The 26,017-nt window shown below is 36.9% G+C and overlaps 1 protein-coding gene across 2 annotated transcripts in view; it reads right to left on the bottom strand.

Annotated features, from left to right (window-relative positions):
* The window catches only part of NPAS3 (neuronal PAS domain protein 3), a 628,382-nt gene that overhangs the window by 186,639 nt on the left and 415,726 nt on the right, over positions 1-26,017 (bottom strand). For both annotated transcript variants that reach the window (XM_064460238.1, XM_064460239.1), the window contains one exon: positions 3,864-3,953. In XM_064460238.1, the coding sequence (XP_064316308.1) occupies positions 3,864-3,953 (90 nt within the window). The remainder of the gene's footprint in view (positions 1-3,863; positions 3,954-26,017) is intronic.

Genomic DNA, 26,017 nt, shown 5'->3' with positions numbered 1-26,017 from the left:
ATATTTTTCTTTAAGGTGTGGACCCCACAGAGGGAAAGCAATGCATAATATCCTTGTTGTGCATAACTGTTGGTGAGAGGTGATTAAGAACTTGTTTCCTGAAAGCCAGCTTATCAGCCCGTATTTTCTATTGGCCCTGAAACCTTATCTGTCTGACAATTTTATCCTTTGTTCTAGATAGATTTTTCTCCCTGTTTGTTACTATTTGTGTTTCAGCATATTTTGGGCGTAAGTCTCAAACACAGAGACTTTGCAAAAGAATTTAAATCTCTTAGGTAAGCACTGATACTGACTTCTAAGTGCTTCTTCAATGTCCAGAAATGGTGACTCATTTTAGCCGTCTACTTTTGAAATCTCATCACATTTCTAAAAGGAAATCACGGACTGGGTATTCACAAAGATGGCAGTTATCCTGCTATCAGAGATTGCCTGCTGACTTGAAAATGTCAGAGAACAGATATATATGAAGACAAAACTTTTTTACATCACTACAGAGGTGCATTGTAAAAAGCTGTTTGCATCGGCAAAAAGTTAAGCTACACCATCACCGGTCATGTTGGCCAGCCCAGGGAAGAAATCCTGGCTGTATCGCATGTTTCTAGACATGTCTGGGTCTTACAACAAATATTGCAGTTCCTAAAACTACCAAATACTGGAAACTACGTTGGACTATTTCAGCTTGCCCCAAGTATTGAGCTATGACAATTTATACAGACTAAGGATATAACTGGGAGGTTCTGGCCCATTTCTGTTGCTTTTATTCTCTTCCTTCTCTCATTATTTTCAGCTAACTTTGTGTCTTTCCTCCTACTTTGAAATGCATCTGTGTTCTCTGAAACGGCTCTGATTGCAATTCCATAGTGTGCTCTAAAATCCACGTCTGCCAAAATAACTTAAAATTCTTGGTTAGCATTAGCTGCAAGATAAAGTATTCCGAACATATATATCTGTGGGTGTCTCCATGCAAGGTACATTCATTGTAATGTCAAAAGACTATTTATTGTAGTGTTTGTTTACTGTTCAAATATACTGGTATTTTTACCAGGAGTAACTTTATTATGATCATTGCCAGGCTACCTCCCAAGATATTGTTTTATCAGATTTCTTTACTATTAGCCCTGCAGCTATCTTAGAACATCACCATCCATTTGTTTTGTACCACTGGTCTCAGTGTTCAGAAAAAAGAAAAATTGCGTTCCATGGAAAACTGTTCTCACCTGCTGAGATTCTGTACAAGGACTATTTTACTTTAGCTAAGAGACATGAGATTTTGCTTTGCAAGTACAAAATATATTGTATGTTATTTCCATGCATTCTACTTAAAAAAAGAAAACAAACCCCAACCAAACAAGGATGAAGTCTCCAAGTCATCTGACCAGAAATTAAGATTCCAGAGTCTGCACTTGAAGAAGATGATTCAAATAAAAATGCTTATAATGTACATCCAGACTTTCTGAAGTGCAAAATTACCTAGAGGCTCTATGTAAATATATAGTTGGGGAGTATCAGGATAGGGACCTATCAATGTTTACTTGCGGTGCAAGAAGTGTAACACCACATAGCGCCATTCCAGAAATTCAGAATCCACTAGTATTTTAAGGTCGTTGTAGTGCAAACAGTAGAATTTCCATGTATAGTTTGCGAAATGGTTTTATGGATATTCTTGCTAAGATTTTATGTAACAAATAACACTTTGAATAGTGATTTAGTAACTAGTAGCTACAGCGGGGTTTTTTTAATTATTAAGAGACAGAACTATATAATATTATATCAAAACCCCAACATATTAAAAATATAAATACAATAGGTCTGAGAAATACAAAATGTCTCCAAAAGACAGAAGAGAAGAACAGCAAAAATCACAGATATTTTAGCAGATCTCAGTAGACTTCATCTGTCATTGTATTAAAATCCACAGCCCTGGTTCTGATTTTTGTTATTTTTTCCATCAATGCTTTCAAGTAGCGAACACAAGGAAATGTTTGTCCTGATACATCGAATACTCCAACACGCAAAGACAATTGCTTTATTTATTGGAACCCTTGCTTGAAATGTATATGGGGATCAAGATGAAGTGTGAAGTCTTAACAACATGACACAAGTTCAGAGTAAGGAAAGATTTACCAACTCCTATAGTTAAAAAGACAGTGGCAGCAAATGCTTTCAACAAGAGACTAGCATAGGGTTAAAGCCAAATTTTTCTTGAACAGATGATATTTCAGATGGCCACACTATTCCAGATGCATCAATTTCCTTGAAAATCCAATCCATATATGTGCATATGCTGTGCTGGCAGGAGGACTGACTGAAATGGCCAAAACCCAAGAGCTAATATTCTTTTGGCCAGAATAATGCAATTATTATTTTCCTAGCTATCAGTCTAAGCATACAGAGCCATCTGTTATGCAAAGCAAACATACACATCTCAATTACAGAAAATGCAGTTGCCTTGACAGAATTTGGATTACACCACTAACCAGGGCTGTAAAATTTGTTTTAAGCTAGTGTATAATGGATGCCTTTCAGGAGTTTCCTAATTAGCATTTACCTGCTTAAACTAATTATCCATCCTTCTTCTTTACTGGCTTATTAAACTTCATTGGATACTATGCATTAAACAGATTAATATGAGCATAAGACAATAATAAACATTAAAGTTCCGATTCTTTACTGTATTAGCAACATGGTGGCGCACCAGTTTCAAAATCTGAGATTCTTGATAGTAACTCCCAAACAGATTAAGGCAGGGATTAAAGTCTATTACAAAACAAGGGACTTTAATGAGAGACAAGAATACTGATATGAGTGAGAAACAGCTCTGTTTCCATTTCTATCATTTGGTTTCCTAAAGCCAGCACAAAATAACAATTACTGAACTTATTACAGCCAATTGCCTGCATGTTCTTTGAGGATTTAATGAACCTCTATTCGGATTCTTACCAGATAATATTTAAAATTAGTCTTTTTCTGCACGAAATGTTAAAATTTCCCATTTCAGTGTTGTTGGGGTACAGCAAAAATGACAGTTGCTAGTGCTAATAGTTGCCTCCTCATAGCAATATGGGTCCCAATTTAAAGGAGGTGAAATAAATACTATCTCAGTTCTTTTTCTTGTCAGGGTGACTGCAATAGAAGTAGATTATCCTGCTCTGAAAATCATCATGCAAAATCTTTCTGCTGCATTTTTAAGCACAAGCAGAAAGAAGCTCTTTCCTAAACATTTCTGAATGCTGCAGGATTAGGAAAAAGCATCAACAAGCAACTTCCCCCACTTTTTTCCTGTCTTTTAATCTTTGAAAAACAGTTGTCAGCAATCAAATGCAAAAAAAATCTGAACTATTATATTTTATAAATTTGTCTTTTCATATTAGTGAGCATTTGTGAAAGCAGCAAAATGTGTCCTTGTTGGAACCCTCCCTGCAAGACATTTTAATGGTCTGTTTCAGCATTTCTTGACTCCAAATGACTCCCTGTCATTGTGTCAGCTCCCTGGATAATGCAGGGTACTCCATAAACATCCAGTAATAGGACACAAGGGAAGTACTATTAGTATGTCCCTTTCCTATCAGGTATAGAGGTTTAAAGTTCAAAACAACTGAGAAAAGAAACTTCATTTGTTCTCAATAAATTAATAATGACTCTTCATGGCAGAAAGTTTTCAGGCACAAGTTTGTCTTATCTCAACATCCAACACTGATAGATACTTTTTTCAATTACTTCTCAGGATGAACCAGATGCAACTTTAAATAACTAATTCAATAATCCACACAAAATACAGAAACCAAATTATTATTTCTTTAAGAATGATAAACAGAAGACGCATCATACACAATTGTGTTCTAGAATTGGAAGCATGTACTTACTTGGGACAGGCCTAAATAGATGGAGACAGTTTCTGAAATGTACAAAAATTTTCCTTCTTGATTTAGTGCAAATACAAATCCATCCAGGGACTACAGAGTAAAGGGGAAAAAAAAAAAAGTTAATAGATTAACAAAAAATTCTAAATTCCAGATAGAAATAGATTCAAACAAAGAGCAAATTGGGGAAAACGTTCTGATTTCTAGGAGAGTGTTTTTAATTTGAATCCTTTAGACAATTCCTTTCTATTCTGTCTACATATTAACAATCCACATATGAGTATATTCTGAAGTTCAAGGGCTTATTGTCTTGCCTACATCTGCCATATACTGTATAAAATTTATCTCATTTGCATGACAGAAGAAATACAGAAAAATAAATAAAATGTTCTTCAGGTTTTTACAGGAATAAATAAATAATGAAAACAAAGAACCTTCCACTCAAATGGTATGTAAGAAGATATTCCCCATCCCCCAGAATCAAAGCAGAGAATTTCAACTTCCAAAAACTGAAAAAGAGAAAATAAAATCCTATCATCACTCAAACCACTGTGGACCTCAATAATTTGTTAATTAATTGAGGATTACACACACGCGCACGCACGTGCACGCACACCCCCACCATTTTCCTTTTGTGAGACAACAAACAAAGCCAATCAGCAGATTACTGTCAAATATGTTTACAGCTTAGGTCTACAGAAATGTTTCGAATTTCATCCCTTTGGTGTAAAACTCTAGATCAGATTTTATTTTGACAGGTTCAAGTCTTTGGATGTGATTTCCATTGCAACTGCAAAAATCAAAATACGACTACCCAGATTAATGCATACCTTTTGAAACATGAGTGCAGTTAATAAACAAAGGACCATATTCTAAACTGACACATGGAGTAAATCACTGCACATCAAGACGGGAATATACCTCTAGGAATAAGAGCAAATCTTCACCAGGAAGTAACTGCCTTTCATACACTATATGTGCCTTTACTTTTACGGTTTTTTATGAGGCTTATTACTGGCAAACAAGCATTCACTCTTGCAAAAGTGAAATCACAAAATTCCAGAAATTAGAATGTTAAAACACCCCAAATGTTGGAATGAACAAGAAACAGTCCCCAAAAAATCCCATCCCAAATATCCCCTTGGGATAAAGGTATGTGTAAAGTAAAATTGTAACTGTAGCATTTGAGAGATCAACCTGGTTTTGGAAGAAAAAATAAGAGATGCACACAAGTTTGATGGAGATCTATGATGACAAAGTCATGTAATGATTTCACTCCTTTTCAAATACAGAACAGTGATTTCTGAGGGTTTTAAATTTTTTTTATTCTTCTGCTTCTTGATTAATTTCTAACACGCTGCTGGTCAGAAGCTTTGGCAAGTGTTCACCCCTCTCTGATGTAGTAGGTGGTGGAACTAGTTCAAAAATCTGTGTTTTCTAAAAAGAATAAACCACATATTGGAAAACAAACCCTCACTAAAGACACCGCATTAAAGAAAGACTCTAATTTATATTTATGAATTAATAAAAATGTAAATCTGCATAGATTTCCTTCATGTAAAAACATTTATATTATGCAAGCCATTTATGGCCTCTTATAAATCATCATCACTTCTTTTCAAATGATTAACATCAGTTCCTTGAATTTTAACATCAATAACAGGTGGAAAATTTGGAACAGTGAAGTTCAAACTTAGATCCATACAAGGACAATCAAAACCTTTACCCATTTGATCTCCTCCACTATGAATAATTTCTTTTGCTACTATCCACTTTCCCTGTCACAGGAAGATCCGAAGAGTAAATCTTTAAAGGTCTTGGTTTAAGTTTTCCCAATGCTCTGTCCCATGTTCCTCTGAGGAAATTGGTTTAATCCTATGGCAGAAATAAAACTGAGAACCGTCACCCTGATCCTCTGGCCGCCTATGGCGTTCTTAGTAGAACGCCGTTCTCCACACGCAACAATAAATTGCCATACTGAATCAGATTAACAGCCTACCTGCTGTGGCCAGTTTTCCTGGGTCTGACGGTGTGTACCTAGATGCTTCAGAACAGTGTTTGAAATATACATAATGGTTATATAGGTAATGACAAGCCTACTAGAAGTTTCTTTCTAACCCCAGGTTGTTAATAGCTGGCATGATTATGATAGCCGATATTCCTTATAATTATTTTTATAACTAGTGTGCTTAAGACTTTTTTTTTTTTTTTTCCGTTTTTGGAATCCTGTTATGTTCCTGGCTCAATGATATCTTGAAGAAAGAAGTTTCACAGGTTATTTATGTATCATATGAAAACAACTTTCCTCTTCTCAGTTTTTTACATTTCCGGGCTTTTAGCGTGGTACCCTTGCTTTTACTTGAGAGAGTTACATACAGGTGGAGCACATTTACGATCTGTTCTCTTTAGTACACTCCGTTACTGTGTAATTATCTGGCATATCTGGATAGAGTTTTGTAAGAACAGCAAAAAATAATTTTCTCAGTCACTGATGGCTTTCCTGCTTATTTTCTATGTATCATCTTATCTAGGAATTCAAGGCTTCTTAATGAAATAAAATTTTGAAGAAGGCTTTTAGTACTGATTAGGCAGAAATATTTTCCTCAGTGCTGCCTTGAAATGGGCTGAAATCAGTTTTGCTGGAAAAATATAAATAAATAAAATGATTTCTGGTCAACACAAATGTACGAAGAAATTTCTGCCTTCATGGCTAGCATTTGGAAAGTCATCAGCAACTGGGAAGAATGTTAAAGTGAGAAGTGTTAGACATCTTAAGCACTTGCTACTTTTCCATGCCATCGACTGAAATTCTCCTTTCAGCTAAGCAGTTTTAATTTTTTACCCTTTTCTTCTCTTTCTTTCTGGGAGACTACTCCTTTTGTCTCCTACTTTTACAAGGGAGGTACTAAGGAGGCACCACTGATGGACTGGCAGGGCCAATGCAGCACACCCACAACTCCTTTGGCTTCTTGTGTGATTAGTCACTTTCTGTAGCATAAAATTAGTTTATTATGCCAACTGAGACTACTAAGTCATGGTCACTCCCCCTTTCTCCATTTCCTTTCCCTCCTCCCTGAAGTTCTGCTCGGGTACAAGTACTGATTGAATTCAACATTTTGTTGAACAGAACAAAATCAGAAGGTCTATTTAATCATATTTTGAAAAAGCCACTTGTTAATAGCTACTGGAACAGGTGAGTACTTCCATGCCCAAAATACAAAGGCCCCAAGTACTAAGCTCAAGTCCTAATGCCCAAGAAAAATTACAATAAAAATAGGGGGAGAAATAGCCACCTTCCAATGTGAGGCAATTCCTCCCCCCAGTACGAAAGGGCTGAGATGGACCACTTTTATGACAATGTTGTTGTTCCTTATACAGGTCAAACAGTAGTTCTGAAGGACTGTCTCATTCGTTATTCATAGGTATTATTTATGAATATTTATTATTTAAGTAATGCGTGTTGAAATTTTTCAATTTTTCATAAAGCGTATGCCCTTTGTGCATGCCAAGAGAGCAGCAGCCTTCAGAGAAGGTGGCAGGCGACATAACAGAGGTTATGTTATGTACTGAAGAAGAGTATGTGATACCTATTTACAAACAATTTTGTTTTAATGAGAAATCTCTGGCAGTATTATTCATATACCTATGTATAACTAAGGACACAATAAATGTGAGAAGGGTACTGGATGTGTTCAGCTTTCAAATCTCTTCTAAAAATGAGCGCAAGGGTGTAATTTACAGCCAGAATTTCCCCACAGTTTCACTGTAGTTCAAAGGCAGACAGTGTTCCTGTTTCAGATGTTCCACAGATATCATCAACTATAATAGAGAAATAGGGCCTGCAAAGGTACCTGTTTTTTCATAAAATGTCCTATTTTCATTGAAGCAGAGGCCATGAATATGAAGGTAGTGTGTCTTCTGTTAGGAAAATATTCTTGAGTTCATTTCTTTTTAATTTTTATAAGTGAAGTGGACTGTCATAAACTCAGTCCTATCCCACCTAGTGTGGCAGCTGAAAAAGGGTCAGGGTGACCCCAAATACCAGTTTTGAGCATGATCCAACTTAAGGAAGGCTGGCAACTTCTTGTTTCAACCCACACTTACTGGTTTTATGCAAAATGTGATAAAAGCTGAAGTTCCCTAGCACTTTTGATTTCAGAAAAACCATTATGTATTATCCTGTTTCAGTCACCACAGGCTACTTTTTAATTTTTTTTTTAACTGCCCCACTGTTTTCAACAGGCGCCAATTAAGATTCTGGGGTCAAAGGGTTAATTACATCTTCTTACCCACGATGTAGAATTTTCTGATTGTTAACCAAGGTTGGATTAAGATGAAAAAGAACCGACACAAATGTTAATGCTTGCCCCTTCTCGAGAAGATTTATCATAATACCATGCTGAAATCTATATGCTTTCTTCAAAGCTCTTAGAGAATGAAATCTTAGAGGAGACACTAAAATAAACGCTTTAAAGACCTGCAAGTATCTGATTTATTGAGCTAGCTTTCCTATCCTGAAAACTGTTCTAAACTAGCCAGACAGGACTGATATAAGATTTCCTTTGTCACATACCAGCAAGTCAATGTGGTAGACATGAAGGAAGTGAGATTCAGATGCAAAAGTCACTAGCTACAGCACCTCTGAATAATAATGCCAATAACTATAATTTATATTCTCTGACATCAGAATAATATGAAAATGTAAAGCACAGGTTTTTAACCCAAAATACTAAGTGCCTGTTACAGTATTTGTAGAATAGTGAGGTTATTTCCTCTCAGGATATGAAACCCACTGTACTACTTTGACCGAATATGCACTAATGTATAATGCATCGTACTAAATGGATTTATATTTGTCAGAGGAATTTTGTCCCAGTCAGTTTTGCATATTCCTACTACAGGCAAATTTAATTCACTGGAGTCTTACTACAGTGTCCTTCTAGAGAATATCCTTATACTTCATACTATCCGCGAAGTCCCTAATTCTTTCTAGTGTATTCCAGTGCTGCAAAAACCCCTGTCACCCTGACCTAAACTCCAGTTAGAGTGAAGAATTACCAGTAGGCTAGGTTATTTTAATGACAGATTATTTTAAACTAAGCTTTCACCATCTGTTCCACCCCCTAATTATGAATGCAAAAAGAACATATTTCACAATTACATCAGTAAAAAGTAAGATATACATGATTTAAATGCATGCATGTGTTTTGTCCAATGCAGCATGCATCTGTGATGTTTTTCTCATCATTCAGGCTCTGATCCGGAGATAGGGGCTGGGGAAGAGAATACTCCCCCAATAAAACAGATTAATTGATATACTAAACTTTTTCCTGGCAAACAGATCATCTTAATTAGAATTTTTCACTGTTATGACATAATGGTATTATAACTAGAGCTGAGCATTAATTTGAGGACAAAGCCTGTCACCAATTAGATATACAACATTCAATAACAGCAAAAATATTTTTTTCTTTTTTTTAAAAGAGAGGCAGTACTGGATACAACTGACATTTACAAAAGCAAATAGTCCCCCTCTTATAATAAACATCATTGCAGAATTTCTCTATTGTGTTACATCATGGCTTTAAAAACCAGGATTTACTTAAGACAGCAACAAAAAAGTAAGTTTCATTTCAACATGGCCACCATTTTTGGATGGAGTTTAAAATGAAATCAATGGCATAAACTGTGGGTAACAGAAAACTGATTCAAAGCCTTAGTGCCCATCTACTGTGCTCTCACTATTAAGATATCAGGCAATATCCCCCAGCAGCACCAACAAATATACAAAAGCATAACTACTTAGGTAGAAAATCTGACTTTGGGCTTTTGCAGTTAAGTACTGAGACAACTGGAGTATTATTCCTGGAAATAGGATTTTATGTGGGATGTATCTGATACACATGAATAAAAATGAGCAACTACATTTTGATCATCTACTGACTTACAAAAACCCCTAAAAGCTTTATTCCTTTTCTCAAGTCTTTTTAATCCCTTCCAGAAAACAAAACAAAACAAAAAGCCTAAATAAAAGAAAAAGGCATAGGGGTTGTTGCAGTGCTCCTTGGGCTACAAGATTTTTACCAAAAATCCCAACATCAAGCACATAGAAAACCCTGTTTTCAACTCTCATACCGCTGCCATATTTTCAATCACAGCCCACCATAATGGTTATATGGCTACTTGACCATAGACTCCTTATGAATTGATGGCACGTATTTGGCAACAAAGCAACATGTATTTGGCAACAAAACAACTACAGTAAAAAAGATGAGGTAAGCAGACAAGCTCAAAGGATGTGGTTAGAATGGACTTTGATGCCAGCTTCCTAATTTGTCATCTTCGTGCTCTTTGCTCGTGTGGTCAGGATGCAATTTATAACAACAAGGAAGTGCCAAAAACTAAATGTGTCAATAATAAGGAGGTCTGCTTTATAGCTTGAAGCCAAGAAACTAAGGAGGAAGAGTAAACTTTACTGATTCCCTTGATGCTTCTTTCACCAGACTTACAGAATAAGTATGTGTATGTAACCAAAGCGGCAAAAACTTGCAGGGGCAGATTTACTACTTGATTAGAAAAAACAGATTTTGTTCCAGATCAGAACCACTGCAAAAGTGGAGAGTATAAAGGAGAAAAGTTTAGAGGCAAGAATAATGTTTAAAGGGGGCAGTTGAGTTATTAAGGTGTACTCCCAGGTTTATTCACTGACAATAGATTGACAAATACCAGACATGTGCCTGAGACTCACAGAAAGATTACAAATATCTAAGTAATGGGAGTTCAAGAAAAAAATCAGAGATCAAGAGTTTGACAATTTTTTTGTATACAAAAGCAATAAATTACTTTTAGGGATCCCCGCCTCGTACACAGGAATTTATTTTTTTTCTAGAAGGCCATTCTATATTGGTGCAAAACCCCAAACCATCCTGAACGCATAGAGGAAACTGCACCATGAAAGCTATTAGACTTGCTGAAAAGTTGTCATCACAGTAGGAGAAAAAAAAACATCCTTGGGTTATATTGCAATGCTATTAGAAGAGAGAAAGAGTGAGGCTTAGTAATGTGAAGAAAAAAAAAAAAAACAGGACAGGCAGCTTGCACTTATCCTGCACCCAGTTTATCACAATCACAGGATACCTTTTTTTTTTTTTTTGGCAAACCCCTTTATATAACTTTCAGATGATTGTATCAAAGCCAAAATACAGATAAGAACAACAAAATTGAGTTACTTGATAGAAGCCAGATGATCTTTAATTATCTCTGTGAAATTTTTTGGTCAAGTACTTGCACTGTTTTGCTATATCCTCTATATCTCTGCTCATTATTATGCTTCTGTTTGATTAACTCATCTAAATTGATGGGCTGAACTGCTGAAATTCTTCATGCAGATTTTCGTGTAGAAGACACACTGATGTGCATTGAGGGAATTAAACTATTTGTTAGAAGTGGTCTGATGCTTTACCCAGTACAGCATTAGCTCTGTTGAAGGCAGCTGGCTGCACAGGTTATTTTAACTTACGTGTTAGGCTTCCACGGCATTAAGATTTTAACTGTCTGATGACTTGTTACAATATGAAGCTTTTGAATTGTTTTCCAGTGATGGTGAGGAGGCAACCGCTCTTCAATAAAGGCGAGCAGTACCCACTAGTAAGAGATAGGAAGTATGAGTTTACTTTCTTTGCTCCTTTTGGCACAAGTGGAAAATGGTAAGCAATACAGTAATCTTCTTCGTGACATGCAGACAATTTTATACTAGTTTTATTGCAAGAAGATGTTCGGTAAACTGTACATTCCCTGCGTCCGTATCAGTGATTTCCAGTCTGTGGTCTTCCATCTGACTGATTTCAGCCTGAACAATTCAAACTGAAAGCTGAACTAACCAGTCTGGACAATCTGAACTACTCATTCTGAACAACTTCAGCCTGAACTGTTTGAAGAGCCTGTGAAAGGTAACTGAGAAAAGTAAGCTTACTGTCTATAGACTTAAATTCACCACACAGTGTTTAAACCACCAATGGACAATTTTTGGGATCCACTGGTACACACACATCAAAAATAAAGGTTAAAAAGTGCTGTTCTCATTGACAAATGCTATTTTTCATTGTCCATTCTTCTGCATAAATGATTAATTACTAAAACAAAACATTGATTTACATTAGTACATGCTATACTAACCACTGTTGAAAACCTCTGAAGATAAAATCTTACTAGGCAGAATATTTATACTTTATCTTTGCTATTCTCTTTTCTGAGAGGAGGGCTCTATATATTAGTGTAAAGAAAAAGGGAGAAAAAGGGTTCCTGAGGGAGGGATTCAACACTGTCGCACTTAATTAAAATTCAATTTTGTGGGAGTTGTGTATTAAAGCACTGACCTTTCATCTTTATGATGCCAGTTCCTGATGAGATACTACCCTTCAATTATATAGGATTCCCACTGTTGGTTCCGCACTGTTTGGACAGCAGATGGTGATGCCAATAACTGCACGCCATCTACTACAAGCAACTATATCTATTTAGGATGAGACTTATCACACAGAGATCACCTTACATATCTCTCACCCTGAGAATGTGATTGCTTTGGGTCAGGATTAAGGGTATACCTGGCTGTGGACTGGCTTTGCTTTGGATACATAGGATTTGAATATCAAGGGGAGCCTGTGCTTTGGTGGTACAAGTATTCCAATCACATATGCATTTGTGAACCGAGAGGTGCTGCCCTGAGTAAAGGACTTAACACTGTATGCACCTGCATAACGCTCTCTACCGTAAGTGCCAAAACTGAAAGAGTAAGGCGGCCCAGTAGCCCGAGCTATGACAAATAGTGAGAGTTGGCAGAATGAGGGTTGAGTCCCCAGACCTGCACCTCAGACCACACAGTACGAGATTGTGGGAACCTGATCTGGCTGGAATGCTATGCAGGTAGAAGTACCTTTACAAGCACAACAGATTGTGGGAACATTGTTGTGGATGTTATTGTTTCCAAAGCCACAAGTTCAAAACCCTTTTGTGTTATTTATGAATATTTCAGCATATGTAAGCTCCATTCAAATTGATCTTATATTCGTTGTATATCTGCATGTTTGGTTAGCTTTTCTTTCAATCTACACAATATGACACTATGTGAAAGTAAACAGATAAAGTTATCTAAACGTCTGTTGTCCAAAACAACTAGGTGAAAAAATTATAGGGAAGAATTTGTGATATTGAGTTAATTGCACTCTTAAAACAACACCTGCACTCAGTAGGTACTCAGATGCTCTGGTGATTGATCCTGACAATTGGCTTGCTAGAATTAGACCTCTAACCCAGAACTAAGTACATGTGTTCTCACTTGCATCACACAATTTCATACATATGAAGCAGAGAGGCTGTGCTCAGGGAAGAGCAGGATGAGGGGCTTATGTTTAGCATATTTAATCTATTAGATGGCAATACAGACAACCAAAATAGATTTGAATGAGAAATTGAGTTGAGTTCTTTGCCTAGCATATCATTCTGATTTATACTCTTCTTGAAAGAAGAACATGTTGAGAATACTTTATAGACAATGGAATATAGAGATAATAAGAACTCCAAATATTAAGAACAAACCTCAAGTTCATTCAATCCAGTGCTTTTTCTAACTGCAACCCTTAGCAGATACATGAAAAAAGAAAAACCTATGTTATCTTTAGCCTCTTATCCCATGTTATAATGCAAAGAAGAGTGAACCTGGTCCTAATCAGCTGAGAGTTCCTCCAGCTGTCATTAATCCTTGTACTAATGCAGGAGATCCATTTGCTATCCCAATTTTTTCTCCACCTACGGGAGTGTGGAGCAGTTCCACAGATGTCCACTCTGAAATCTTCTAAGATCCATATACAGCTGGACTAAATTAAAGCAGCCATTTGCTTTTCCAGTAAAGACTGGTACATAAAAGCCTCCAGAACTGTTACTGCCACTTGACTTCTTAGTCCTGTGACCCCTGAAACAAGAAGAATGTGGACTGGCACAAATCAGAACCTGGGTTTATAGAGGCATGAAAAAAAAAAAAAAGCCCACAAAACTATAACCCTTTGAGGTCTGGACTGTGAGGTGGTTCTTCCAGCTTTGAAATTAGTTTCCTCTACTCAGCATGCCTTTGTCTGTCTGCCCTACTAACAACATTCCAATCCATGGCTAGTTTTTACTAGATTTGACAGCAGGCAGAGGTCTCAGAGAATTCCTACAGGTTTGATGAAAACAGACTGGTAATGGAGATGAGACCCTGTGAGAGCCTTTGCAGCAGTAAAAGCTGGACTATGAGTTCCTATAATATTAAACATCACAAAGCAGAGACCTTACAAATGGCCTGTGCACTGAAAAAGCCTCAACCAGGTTGCACTAACTTAGATGCAAAAGTCAATAGAAGACAAGATGGAAATCTACGGAAAACTGTGCTGCGCTATTCTGGTACCCATAGAAGATTTGGTTTCCATTCACTTGTGCACAGTCAAGAGCAGGGAACACAGGAGTACTGCGAATATGTGGACTAACAGAAAAACAAGCAACTTCCTGAAACAAGTTAGAGTCTTCATTAATAATAGAAATATTTAAAATCTTCCCCTGAAGTAATTATCCGCTACATCTGCATTCTACACAGTGAAGCTGATTCCTCTATGCTGGGCTGCAGTACTTCCTTCAAGGGTTTTGAGGTTACACTGCTTCACTCCAAAAGTACCTTCCACACAAAAGTGGGGAATGCACATTTATGTGAAAATCCATTATCCTGATGTAATTGGAGGTCTGGTCCAGAACGATTTCATGAATGAAATCAGCTCAGTTTGTCACTACAAAACACCATTGCTATGTTGACCTTCCGCTTCTGTTTCACAGCTGGAATATGAGACCAGGTGAGAAGACAGCATGTAGCTCTGCCATCAACAGGACTCTAATCTTACCCTAGGCTGTAAGGCACCACTGTGTTTCTGCATCCTTCCCTCCCTTGCTGCCTGCCTTCCTGGGTTTTTTTGGTTTGGTTTTTTTTTTTCTTTTTGTTAATTTTTTCTCTAGCTCACCTCTAATGCCTGTGTAGGTAAAGATAAGTATGGATTTTGCTGTTTACCAGCTCATTGCATAAATCCAAGCATATCAACAGCACAGAGCAGCTCTTTCAGTGAAAAAGGTTTATATTATTTTTTTAAATACAAGCTAATATATTATAGTGGCACCTCTGACTGCTGTGACAATTAAGGGTCTGTTTGTATTTCCATAATAAAAACCTGTTTTCTGGGGTGGGGAGAGGGGAGTGGGTTATGATTCGTCCATATAGCACCAGGAGAAGCCATTAACACAAGGCTTCCACCAAGAATATATTTTTTTCTTTTTAAAGACACTTTCACAGTAACCATGTGAAAATGTTCCTCTGTATTTTTACCACAGGGTTTTAGTAGGGCAGCCACACTACCATGATATGCCCTGGAGCAGCTGCAGCATGATGTATCAATAACCTGCTCATCAAAAAGTGCTCAAGATTTCCTTGACACTGCAGAGTACAGTAGCTGTCGGTTGTGCCAATAATCCACATGCCACATTATCTAAAGAGCCCCAAATAAGTCTTGACACCACCAACCCTAATGTTATTTATTGCACATGTCAACAATCTATATGTTGTATCCTGTGTCCCAAGTAGGAACTGACATGATTGCTCCACACTGTTACTATCCGTTTCACTCCAATTTGTAACAGACCTGAAGGTTAAAGTCTCTCCCTAAGATGACTGTGGTAAAACTGCATTTATCAATGGAACTGATGAAAGAAAACTCCTCTTGCTAAACGTTAGCACCATTTTCTTGTTATTCACAACTACCCAGAGAAAACCAAGGAAATACTTTTAATTTCTTCTAACTATGATGCTTTAAACACACAGTGTGAGTGTAGCATCCTAGCTTTCCCTGCTTCCACTGTGATATTGTTCTTTCTGCTCCATTAAAAAAGTCACATGTATCTGCACTTGTTTCCTACCTTGAGCAATGTCGTCTTCTAGACCCTAAGCAATACCTACACGTTTACTCAGTTGTCTAAATCGCAGGCAGTTGTCATCAGTTATATGGGCATCTTTATTGTGCGGTTCTGAATTCCTGCTCCTGCTAGCTGGAGGTCCTGAACGTTGCATTTTGACAACTTCTCCCTGATGCAGCGTACTTTCAAGTCTTACTTGTGGCGCATCATTGAAAGAACTTCTAGTGCAAGTTTAAATTCAACCTTTTTGTAAAAAATAAAATACAAACAAGAATTTCCTCAAGTAGATTTTTATTTGTCCCAGTAGCTTATCTTTTTTTGGCATCTTTTTCCCTTTTCTTAAATCACTGGAAAACTGCCCTGCACCAGACTCAAACAGAATCATACAGTTTGGGTTGGAAGGGACCTTTAAAGGTCACCTAGTCCAAACCCCCTGCAATGAGCAGGGACAACTTCAACTAGAGCAGGTTGCTCAGAGCCCCATCCAATCTGACCTTGAATGTTTCCAGGGACGGAGCACCTACCACCTCTGTGGGCAACCCGTTCCAGTCTTTTAGCACCCTCACTGTAAAAAATTTCTTCCTTATAGCTAGTCTGAATCTACCCTCTTTTCATTTAAAACCATTACCCCTTCTCCTATCAAATAGGCAACTAGATGCTGTCAGTGCTTTTTATGGTGTTGTGTGAATGTCTTTCCAGCTCAGATTCTGTTCCGTTGCCGTGCCCAAATGAACATGCTGCCTGACATACAACACAGAAAGCAGCATAGACAGACTTCTGCATGTAAATTTGCCATTTTAATTGGCAGCAACGCTTCCAACTTAAATTTATTTAAGTGGTCATGCTTTAACGAGTTCCGACATTTATCTGAATTTCTTCAATCTGTTTTCAGTCACTATAGTGAAAAAGAAATGGTGTTTTATCAGTTCTTCCCTGATTCTGGTTTGAAACCAGATGGGAAAGAGCAGAAGCACACACACACACAAAATAACTGCAACAGAAATATAACCAAATGTTTTCCACATCTGAGAAAGACTGTTTGAGTTCTGACTAGGGCTTAAAATCTAAACAGCATTTTCAGCCTAGTACTATCCTTAGCAGGATTACAATTCAGCTTGCTAGAGGTGATTTCCTATGGTATTTAAGACTAACTGGTTTTATTATAAATTACATTTTTAACAGAAAATAAAATAAACACACCAGAGTGCTTAGAAATTCAGAATGGATTTTGACCCTAAAAGATGGACATTCACAGTGTGTAAAAATTTAAAGCATCCTTGTTTGAAACTGCAATATATCTTGCCATATATTTCTAGCAAAATATTGTTGGAATAAAATTTTCCCTCACAAGCTTCCTGTGCCATTTCCCAATCCTGCAATAAAGTCACTATGCTACCCACTGATATCACAAACTAATATTGAAATTATTTATGAAAAATCATATAATACAACAAATGTAGAACTAGAATTTCCAATTAGGGGAAAAGGGAAAAAGTCTGACAAAACCAGTTTTGGAAAGTAAATAGAAAGTATGTACATACTATAGGTATTTGAAATTAGTGTCCCAAATTTAAATATCAAATTCTGACTACAGCCGACTGCTAAAGCTCTCACTGATGCCAAAACTATCTCCTTCTGAAGAATCTCACCCTTTTGACATGAAAACTTAATTCAGGGCAGAATTAGTGTTTCCCAAACCACTCTCTAATAAGTAATCGAAACCAAACCAAATCTAAAATCTTGATAACTGCTAAATTCATTATTGCCTTTATTCCCAATAAAAGAGGCTTCAGATACCTTTGTGGTATGTTCATTAAGGTGTGCAGATAGACCTACAGACAGTCTACAGGCCTCAAAATTAAAATAGATTAGATAAAAACACAGAATATAGGTTAAAATAACTGTGGATGGCAGATCCATTACACACAGACTGGAAAGCATTCCTAGACTCTGTGAAGGTAAACTGGAAGATTTTTGTTATTGCTAAAAAAGAGAAATTTAAGCTTCATAAGCATTGTAAAATCAATGCTTTGATTCAGAAAGCTACAGACAAGAATTTAAATGCACAGAACAAAAAGAAATCCCAGAATTTAGGCTGAAAATTTATCATGAATAGGGAATTTCCAGAGTCTAACTACTGATACATACTACAGACATGCTGGATTTGGAGCAAATCCATACAAATCTATCAATATTTTGCAGTTCACATATAAACTTATACTGCTGTCTATGACCTACAATAATTATAGTCTACACATTACAAGTAGTAATATTTCAAGAATCACAATTATCTAACTACTTAAAAGCTCTTTCCTATTACATACTAAAATGTTATGCTTCTCGTACAAATGATACCACAGCATAAACTGCTCTTGCAAATATTACAGCTTTAAATAGCATTTACTATTTGTAAATGCTTGTTGAACACAGCAGGTGGCAAAATGATTTAGCATCATGAACAAATACATATGGTTGCTTGAGCCCAAATTTTAGAGCAGATAAACCTGTTTTCTGATCCTTCGTTTAATGGACTAGAAATGAGCAAAAAGGCAGCTGAACTGTTGTACATATTCTGGCAACTCACTGCTTTAAGTGAACTTTCTCATATGAAGTACTGTGCTTAAAACAACACAAAAGCAAATCACAGGTCTCACATATTCAATGAATGGCTCATCTGCAATATTTCCTCTAACAGTTTTCAAGTAGGATTGTGCACTATGGAAAAAAAATGCAAAGGTAAAGGCAAGAGCACCATGTTATGTAGTCTAAAATCAATAGAGAGAGGCTAATAAAAAGATGCTGCCCTAGACAGTAACATAAAGAGCCCTGATATATTTTTCTCTTCAAAAATGCTATTCCTTATGCCAGTTTTCCCTTAGCACTGCAGTAGTTTCTCTGTGTATATACACGTCATCTTACTTTTTTTTGTCTTGTTCCAATTTTATGTTTGCATTTTATTTTCTCATTTCCTTCCTGCTACTCCCCTGTTTCTCTTTACTAGCTTGATGTTTACACAGTCCTTTACTAGAATTGCAGGGTTTGGAGAGATCCCATTTTTTTGCTTTGTTGTAATGCCCACATTTTTTTCCCAGAGAAAAGATAAGTTTACCCAGAAAATAAAAAGCCAATACAACCTTTTGCTCATCAGCAAAGTATGTCTTGTTGTAGCCAGGAATAAGTTAATAAAACAGGGAAAAAGCTTAGTGGCTTAAAGAAAAAAAAAACACCTCCTTGGGGTTATGAACGAACAATGTTGTTTTTTCTTCCCAGCGTGCAAGGATTTAATTAAGTGATAACAGTCACCTTGGGGTGGCTGCACAAGGCAATAATATCTAGGTGAAGAAAAATGCTGAAGAGAGTTGAGTACAGTCAATTTATCTTCAGAGAAGGCAATAAATGAACAAAGCATAGGTATTTGGCTGATTGTTTTGGAATGTTTCCATTACTGATAAACATCAAAATAAAAGGACAAAGATTTGGTATTTTCAGTATCTGAAATATATTAAATACAGAAAGAAACGAAGGAATAAATCAGTGTGAGGTCATATCCTAGAGTTCTAATTGCAAATGGTTTGGTAATTATTCAAGCTAAACATAGAACAAGGGAATTTTAATGTTGACACAAAGGATAGAAATACAGCTGAGATGTGTATTTATAGCAAACAAAAAACAGTGGATGAATTTCACTCTGGAGAAAAAAACTGGTAAGTGTAGATGCAAAAAAGTGACATATATTAGACAAATAGATGCAACTTCATGGCCAGCGACCCATATTCAAGGATTTAAAAACATGTTTGTGGGAGCTCTTCAGGAAACAAGCAGCAAGCTCAATTATCCATAAACCTACGTTCTGCCACCCTCATATGCAGAGAAAGAGACTTGTGAGAAAGAGCAATGTGAAAGAGAGAGGAAGGACTACCAGGAAGAAACATCCTCCTTTACCACAAAGCTGCTAACAATTTGCTTTACATTATTTGCAACATGGGGTTTGAAAGGGCTGTCCTTAGGGAGTCTGATGTGTGCAAAGAGGTCTGAAAGCTATGTACCCATTTTCAGTAACAAGTACTTAGCCTTCCAAAACTTAACACAACTCAGAGTCCAGCTACAATAGCTGTTAGCAAGCAGCATGATCGTCCAAAACCTCTGCCAAATGGACACAAATCATGCTTAATATGGGAGATGGAAGAAACAGCAAACACACCAATGATCTTGGGAATTCACCACATTCCTTTGTCCCTCTCAGGTTGGAAACTCTCATTTTCCCTTTAATTTTGATACTTTTCCTGAATCCATCTCCACTGAGGGAAGTGATAGTTATTTACTTGAGTTTACAACTGGGACAACTGGGTTAAATACTCCTCACCCACACACTTCTGCATGAAGAAGACAAAGCCTACAGACAATTGTTTTTTAACTGTGTGGGCAGATATTCTTTCAAAGAGAAGGAACAAGTCAATAATGTATGGCTCACACAGCATCCTGAGAAAAAATATGAAATGTGTGGGGGTGTGTATGTGTGTGTGTGTGTGCATGTTTGTGTATGAGAGCGGGAGAGCAGGCAAGTGTATTTGAGTTTAAAGAGAAATATCAATTTCTGGAAAACAAAATTTTGATTTTGAACAAAAATCTTAAATTCTGCTAGTTTGCTTCACTATGACTTCTAGTATATGTCCAGCTACACTATTTAAATAAACACTGCTTTTCAGGGCCTGTCTTTTCAAGGCCCTGTAGCTGAGATCTACATTAACAACAGGTCCTACTGCAGTTACTTTCCTCCTAAAAGCAACAGGCCCTTTAAAAATACTTTATCAACTACATACAGGCATTCATTTCTCGCCTCTAAGAGGCTGAAGGTTTGTTACCTGCCTGTAGCTGCTGTTTGGCCTTGGTAATGTGATTCCAGCAAACACTTATCCCAGTTAAAACTGCAACCTGATTGGTTATCTCCATCAAAACACCATGGAAGAACTTATATGAAGCTTATCCTTTTCTTCAGGTCAAGACCGGGACACATGACACTAAGGTCTCTCTTTCATATGGTTCGGTGGTAGACCATTTGTTTTTAGGCTGCCAATCCAGCATTTAGTCTGAACTCCACAGGGAACAAAAAGGGGTGTGAGCTTGGTTTGCCATAGAACTTGGACAAGTGACTACTCAATACTTGTTTAAAAACTTCAACGCAAAAGTATTGTTTTTAAAATGATTTACATCCGATCAGTAAGACTGATATGAAATCTTTCATTTTGTCTGACCTGCAGGACTGGTGAAAATGAATATAACTAATTGGAATTGCTATTTTGAACTGCTTATGTTCTTCTAAGTCATTTTGTTTTGCACAAATTACCTCTCAGAAGTTCTAAAAATGCTACCTTAAAACGCAATGTTAGAAGGCACTGGTCACTGTAGCCTTCTGGAATGCTCAAAGTCTAATGTCAGAGGACTAGAAGAGACCTTCATTACTTTGTTCATTGAGTGAGCTGCTATTGGAATGTTCAAGTGCCTTAACTTTCTTTCATATATAACATGGTAACAGACAACACCAACCCTTCTAAACTATCCTGAGATCACTGCATTTTAGAGAGTCTGCAAGGGTATATAACCAAATATACAAAGTAGGGGTTTGGGAGACCTTTTACATCACCAAGAGGAAAAAAAAAGATACAAGATTTTTTTTTAGACTGAGGTACAACAATTCCTGTTAATGTTAATGGGAGATTTAAAACTGATGCCTGAAGGATCATATCAAAGAGCACAACCTGAAGATTAGAAAAGATGTATCTGTTCACATATCATAAGAAAATCCCCGTTTGTTTTCTGTCTTTAAAAACAAAGAAACAGCCCCTCCTGCAACACACGTTTAGAAGCCATGAAAAATGAAGCTGCTTGGTTTTTCACTAGGCAACTGGCACTCGCTCCTACCTAATGCAGGCTGACTATATGCACACACACACACATATATTCTACAGATGTGTATTAAAATTTCCCAGCTGAGAGCAATACACATGATAGCACCACCAAAATCAGTGGATGCTTTGGTATTTGTCCTACTGAGAAGAAAAGATAGTGGGAGCTCTACTAAGCTTCTATTTTGGATCCATTCTTTCTACTAACTCCAGATAAGATGATGAGTCTCCCATATCTGATTGTCGAGCCTGTATTTCCAGATGATTGCACAGCATTGGTTTCTGTTTGTCTATTCAACCATACAATCCTCTGCTCAGTCACACCCAACTGATCAGAAGAAAAGAGAAGGAAAAATGTGTACACCTCATCTGGCACACATTTGTTCATTTGGTCTGGCCTTTTTGAAAAGTTGCTCCAGTACCTGCCTTTGCATTGATATTAGAGTGTTAGTGAAGTTCCTTTACAGTTCACCCTTGAAGAGAAGAACAACAAACAATCCTGTACCTTTCGCTATACAGATAGTAGGAAGAGCTAAGAGCAAGTGCAGAGACAAAAAAATGCCTGCCTGCAGATTCAGGAAAGGCACATGATCTCAGTTCACATTCAATATATTTTATTCAGAAACAATTAGATATTTATATTATAAAAGAGGGAAGATTAGATCCTGCATAATACAGTGGCCAAGGTTCTCCTTTCCAATTATCATGGAACTTCTGCACCGTCACAGAGATGGGACAAACAGGTTTTCAAACTCTAGCACAGTGAACTAAGATACATTGTTATTTTGCCTACTATGATCTAGAATTGTTTGTAAATTCTGGTCCTAAAATCAACACTGTTTTGCAACAGCCAGAAAATAATAAGAAAAATGTGATTACCTGGGTAGTACTTTTATTCACTTTTTAAAGTTCCTTTATGAGAGTTTTGAGGTTATTTTTATTCTTCAAAGAAACTCTACTTAAACAGGTACTAGGAACATGTACCAAAGCTTGGCTTAAAGAGAATTAGAATTGCTCCACAAATGTCTCCAGATAAGGTATGACATTACCTACATGATCAGAGTGTAGGTATTAGAATTAAAATAAAATATCCATTTCAAGTGTGAGACTACACGCTCGCTGTTTTATATGTTTGGCCATCTCCTCTCCTTTTTTACTTTTTATCTTTTTAATGATTGTTGGAAATTAATGGGATTTTAACATGTGAAACTCAGATTTGGTTGTCTTCCTGAACTAGCTGTTGGTTCAGCATCTCCTCCACTAACTCAGAAGATTCACCTGTTTTGAGGTACTGCAGTGCCAGATCAAGATCACATCTCTGGGTCCTCCTTCCTACCTTCAGGATACAGAGCACTTCTCATGAATCCAAAGGAGTAAAGCCTTGGAGTGGGTTCCAGAATGTGCTGGAAGGAGATGAATTTGACAGATTTGAGGGATGGAAAGGAGGAAGATTTGAAGGCCTAACTCAAAAAATAAACAAACAAAAAAACTAAACTAAAAAAAAAAAAAGAAAGTGAAGAACGTAGTAGGAGGAACAAGACAAAGCTCTCTTGAAGATACCGAAAACATGCTGGAAAATGGGCAAATATAATAGTAATCAAGTAAGGGATGGGGATAAAAGGGGGACAGAAAGACAGACCAACAAGCACTGAAAATAGAACAGAAAGTTGAAAATGTGCAAGAGAAAATAGAATGAGTTTAAGAGGAGAAGGTTGAAGAAAAGGCAGGAGAAAAACACTAAGTTGCACTTCTAGTAAATAGTTTCATAGAATGAATGTCAACCTGTTGCAGACTACTGTGTGAATATACAGGTATGCCATCCAGAAGTTATTTGGTGCTCCAAATAGTGCTAGAAAAATAACAGATAATATCCTCTCCAGAGCAGCTTACATAGAAAAGGCACAAGCAAGGACAAATATCAGTTCATCAACATCTGAACTGAAGCAGAGATGAAGGAGGAGGATTTCTTTTCCTCTGAAGGACCTTTTTCCCAACTTTTTTATGTTACTAACCTATTCCTGCAAGGCATAACTTTTATCCTTTGCTTACAAAGACTGATACTGCCTCTGGAAAACAGGAGACTCCACAAAATCATAAATTTTCCCACAATATCTTCCTATAAGAGAATATCCCTGGACATACCTGCAGAACATTATTTTGTTCTCCTTAGAAATTGCTTCAGACTTTCTGCAGTATTTAAAAAAAATATTTCACAAACTTTTTAGCTCTCTGAATCTGTTCAGAGTTGGCAGTCCAAGGTACAGCCTTGGAAAAGACTTTCGTATGCAAGTCAAGAGGAAAAATTCTTAAAGTACTCTGCTCTTACAGTGGTTGACACCAGATAGCTGTCAGCAGAAAATATGAAGTCATTCAGTATGAAAATCTGCTGTCACAGAAGAAACCCTTTCCCCTTACACAGGTCTCAAGGAATACTTCTGTAAAAAACACTTAGCAGTGACAAAGATAGGAGAAACGTGTTGTTGTCTTGGGTTTTTCCCATTTATGTTAATATCAAAGACATTTGGCACGTGACACGTATATATCATCGATGTGGAAACTTATTGATGAGTGTCAACATTAGCTGAAGACATTCAGCTACCATACTGGCTCTCTACATGACCCTTCCTCATTCTTACAGATGCAGTATTTGAAAAGAAAATGTCAGTGCTTCTTGATTGTACACTGCTATTCAATTCTATACTTGGCCAACCTGCCAAAAGCTTCATATCTGATTTAGAACTTTAAAAATTTATACCAGAATACCTTCTTTTTTTTTTTTTTTCCTAGAAATCTCTTTGTCGTTATAAAGGCCAAAAACCATGCGTCTAAATTTGTCTATACCCACCTCTGCCTCTGTGTGGGATCTAGATATTTATAGATCCATAGACCTGCCCAGCAGTACCAAATAACCATCCCAATGACTGCATTTATGTACTTACTTTTTTCTACCACTCATCCAGTATGTAATATTTATCATTTGTTACGAACATGAGCTTTACATTCCACCTTGATCAGAAACTCAGTGCGTGCTATCTGTGGAAATTTACCACTACTAAAATCTGTTTTATTAATAAACATTATTTCAGACTGTAGGTAGGTATATAAACATTCTATACAACTAAATAGATGCAGGACTCCTGGTTTTACTCGGTTAGCCCTGTGGATGTCAGGAGTGACAACAAATGAAATCAGTTAATCAGGGCAAAACTGGTGCAATTTGAAAAGGAATTAGTATTGAGGAGCCCCATCCTCTTCTGAGATCGCCACACAATTTGTTAGCCAACATTTTTCTGGGTAACACATACATGTTTCCCTAAAATGTATTCAACCTGCTCGCCTGGCTTATAGTAAGAATGAAATGGAAACAGTAGACATCAATCTGCTAATATAGTGAAATAAATTTAAGGATGTCTGGTCTTTGCACAAAAGATGTATACATTATTGAGTGTCTGATAACACTAGTGGGAAACTTATGGGACTGTTTTTTTCCAGAAATCAGTCTGCATCACTTGATAGGAAACAATCCTCACCTAATGTGCAGAACACGAGCTACAGGGAAGTTTTTCCTTTTTGTCATCTTGCTCTGTTGGTATTGCTAACTGACATGGAAGCACCTTTGTAAGTACTAAGATTAACCAGAAAAATATTGACCAGGACAGAGGGAAATTAATTTTGGAACAGGTTACTTCAAAGTATAACATAGACTAAAAGTACACATTTTTAGTAAATTATTTCTGTAAAAAAATGTTTTTAATCCTACGAATTTTACATTCTTCTCATTTGTAGAGTAGCATACATTCCATTCTGCAAACAAGATTTTAGATTTGTTACTTCTATGGTATCAGTTGCAGGCTGAATTTCTGGGACAGTTCAAATTGGTTTAGCTGTTTTCAAAAGTGTGATACGTTGCCTATGTGAAAAAAATTTTATGACTCTTTCTTTAGATCATTCTGTTCAAACCTGCACTCATTTAACCAAGTTATGAATCTTTGAATAAAACTCCACATTACACATGCCTCATAGAAATTCACTAGAGGACAGTTACCAAAAAAATCTCAATGATTCCATTTAAACCATGCAGAAGTACTGCTAGAGTTTGCTGGCACCTGACCAGAGCTTGCATTTGCACCTCTAATTTGCACTAGGTCAGTGGCATGTCACAATCAGAACTAAAAGCTGGCACTTGCCTGGTCACATGGCTTCCAGTGATCTGTCCGGTAGACTGGAGGCAGAAGCTGCCTTGTCTGAATACGAAGGAAGCATGAACCAGGC

The sequence above is a fragment of the Phalacrocorax carbo genome, chromosome 9, assembly GCF_963921805.1.
Source record: "Phalacrocorax carbo chromosome 9, bPhaCar2.1, whole genome shotgun sequence".
NCBI lineage: Eukaryota > Metazoa > Chordata > Aves > Suliformes > Phalacrocoracidae > Phalacrocorax > Phalacrocorax carbo.
The sequence above is the reverse complement of the archived record's forward strand: the minus strand, read 5'-3'. Positions and strand labels throughout refer to the sequence as shown.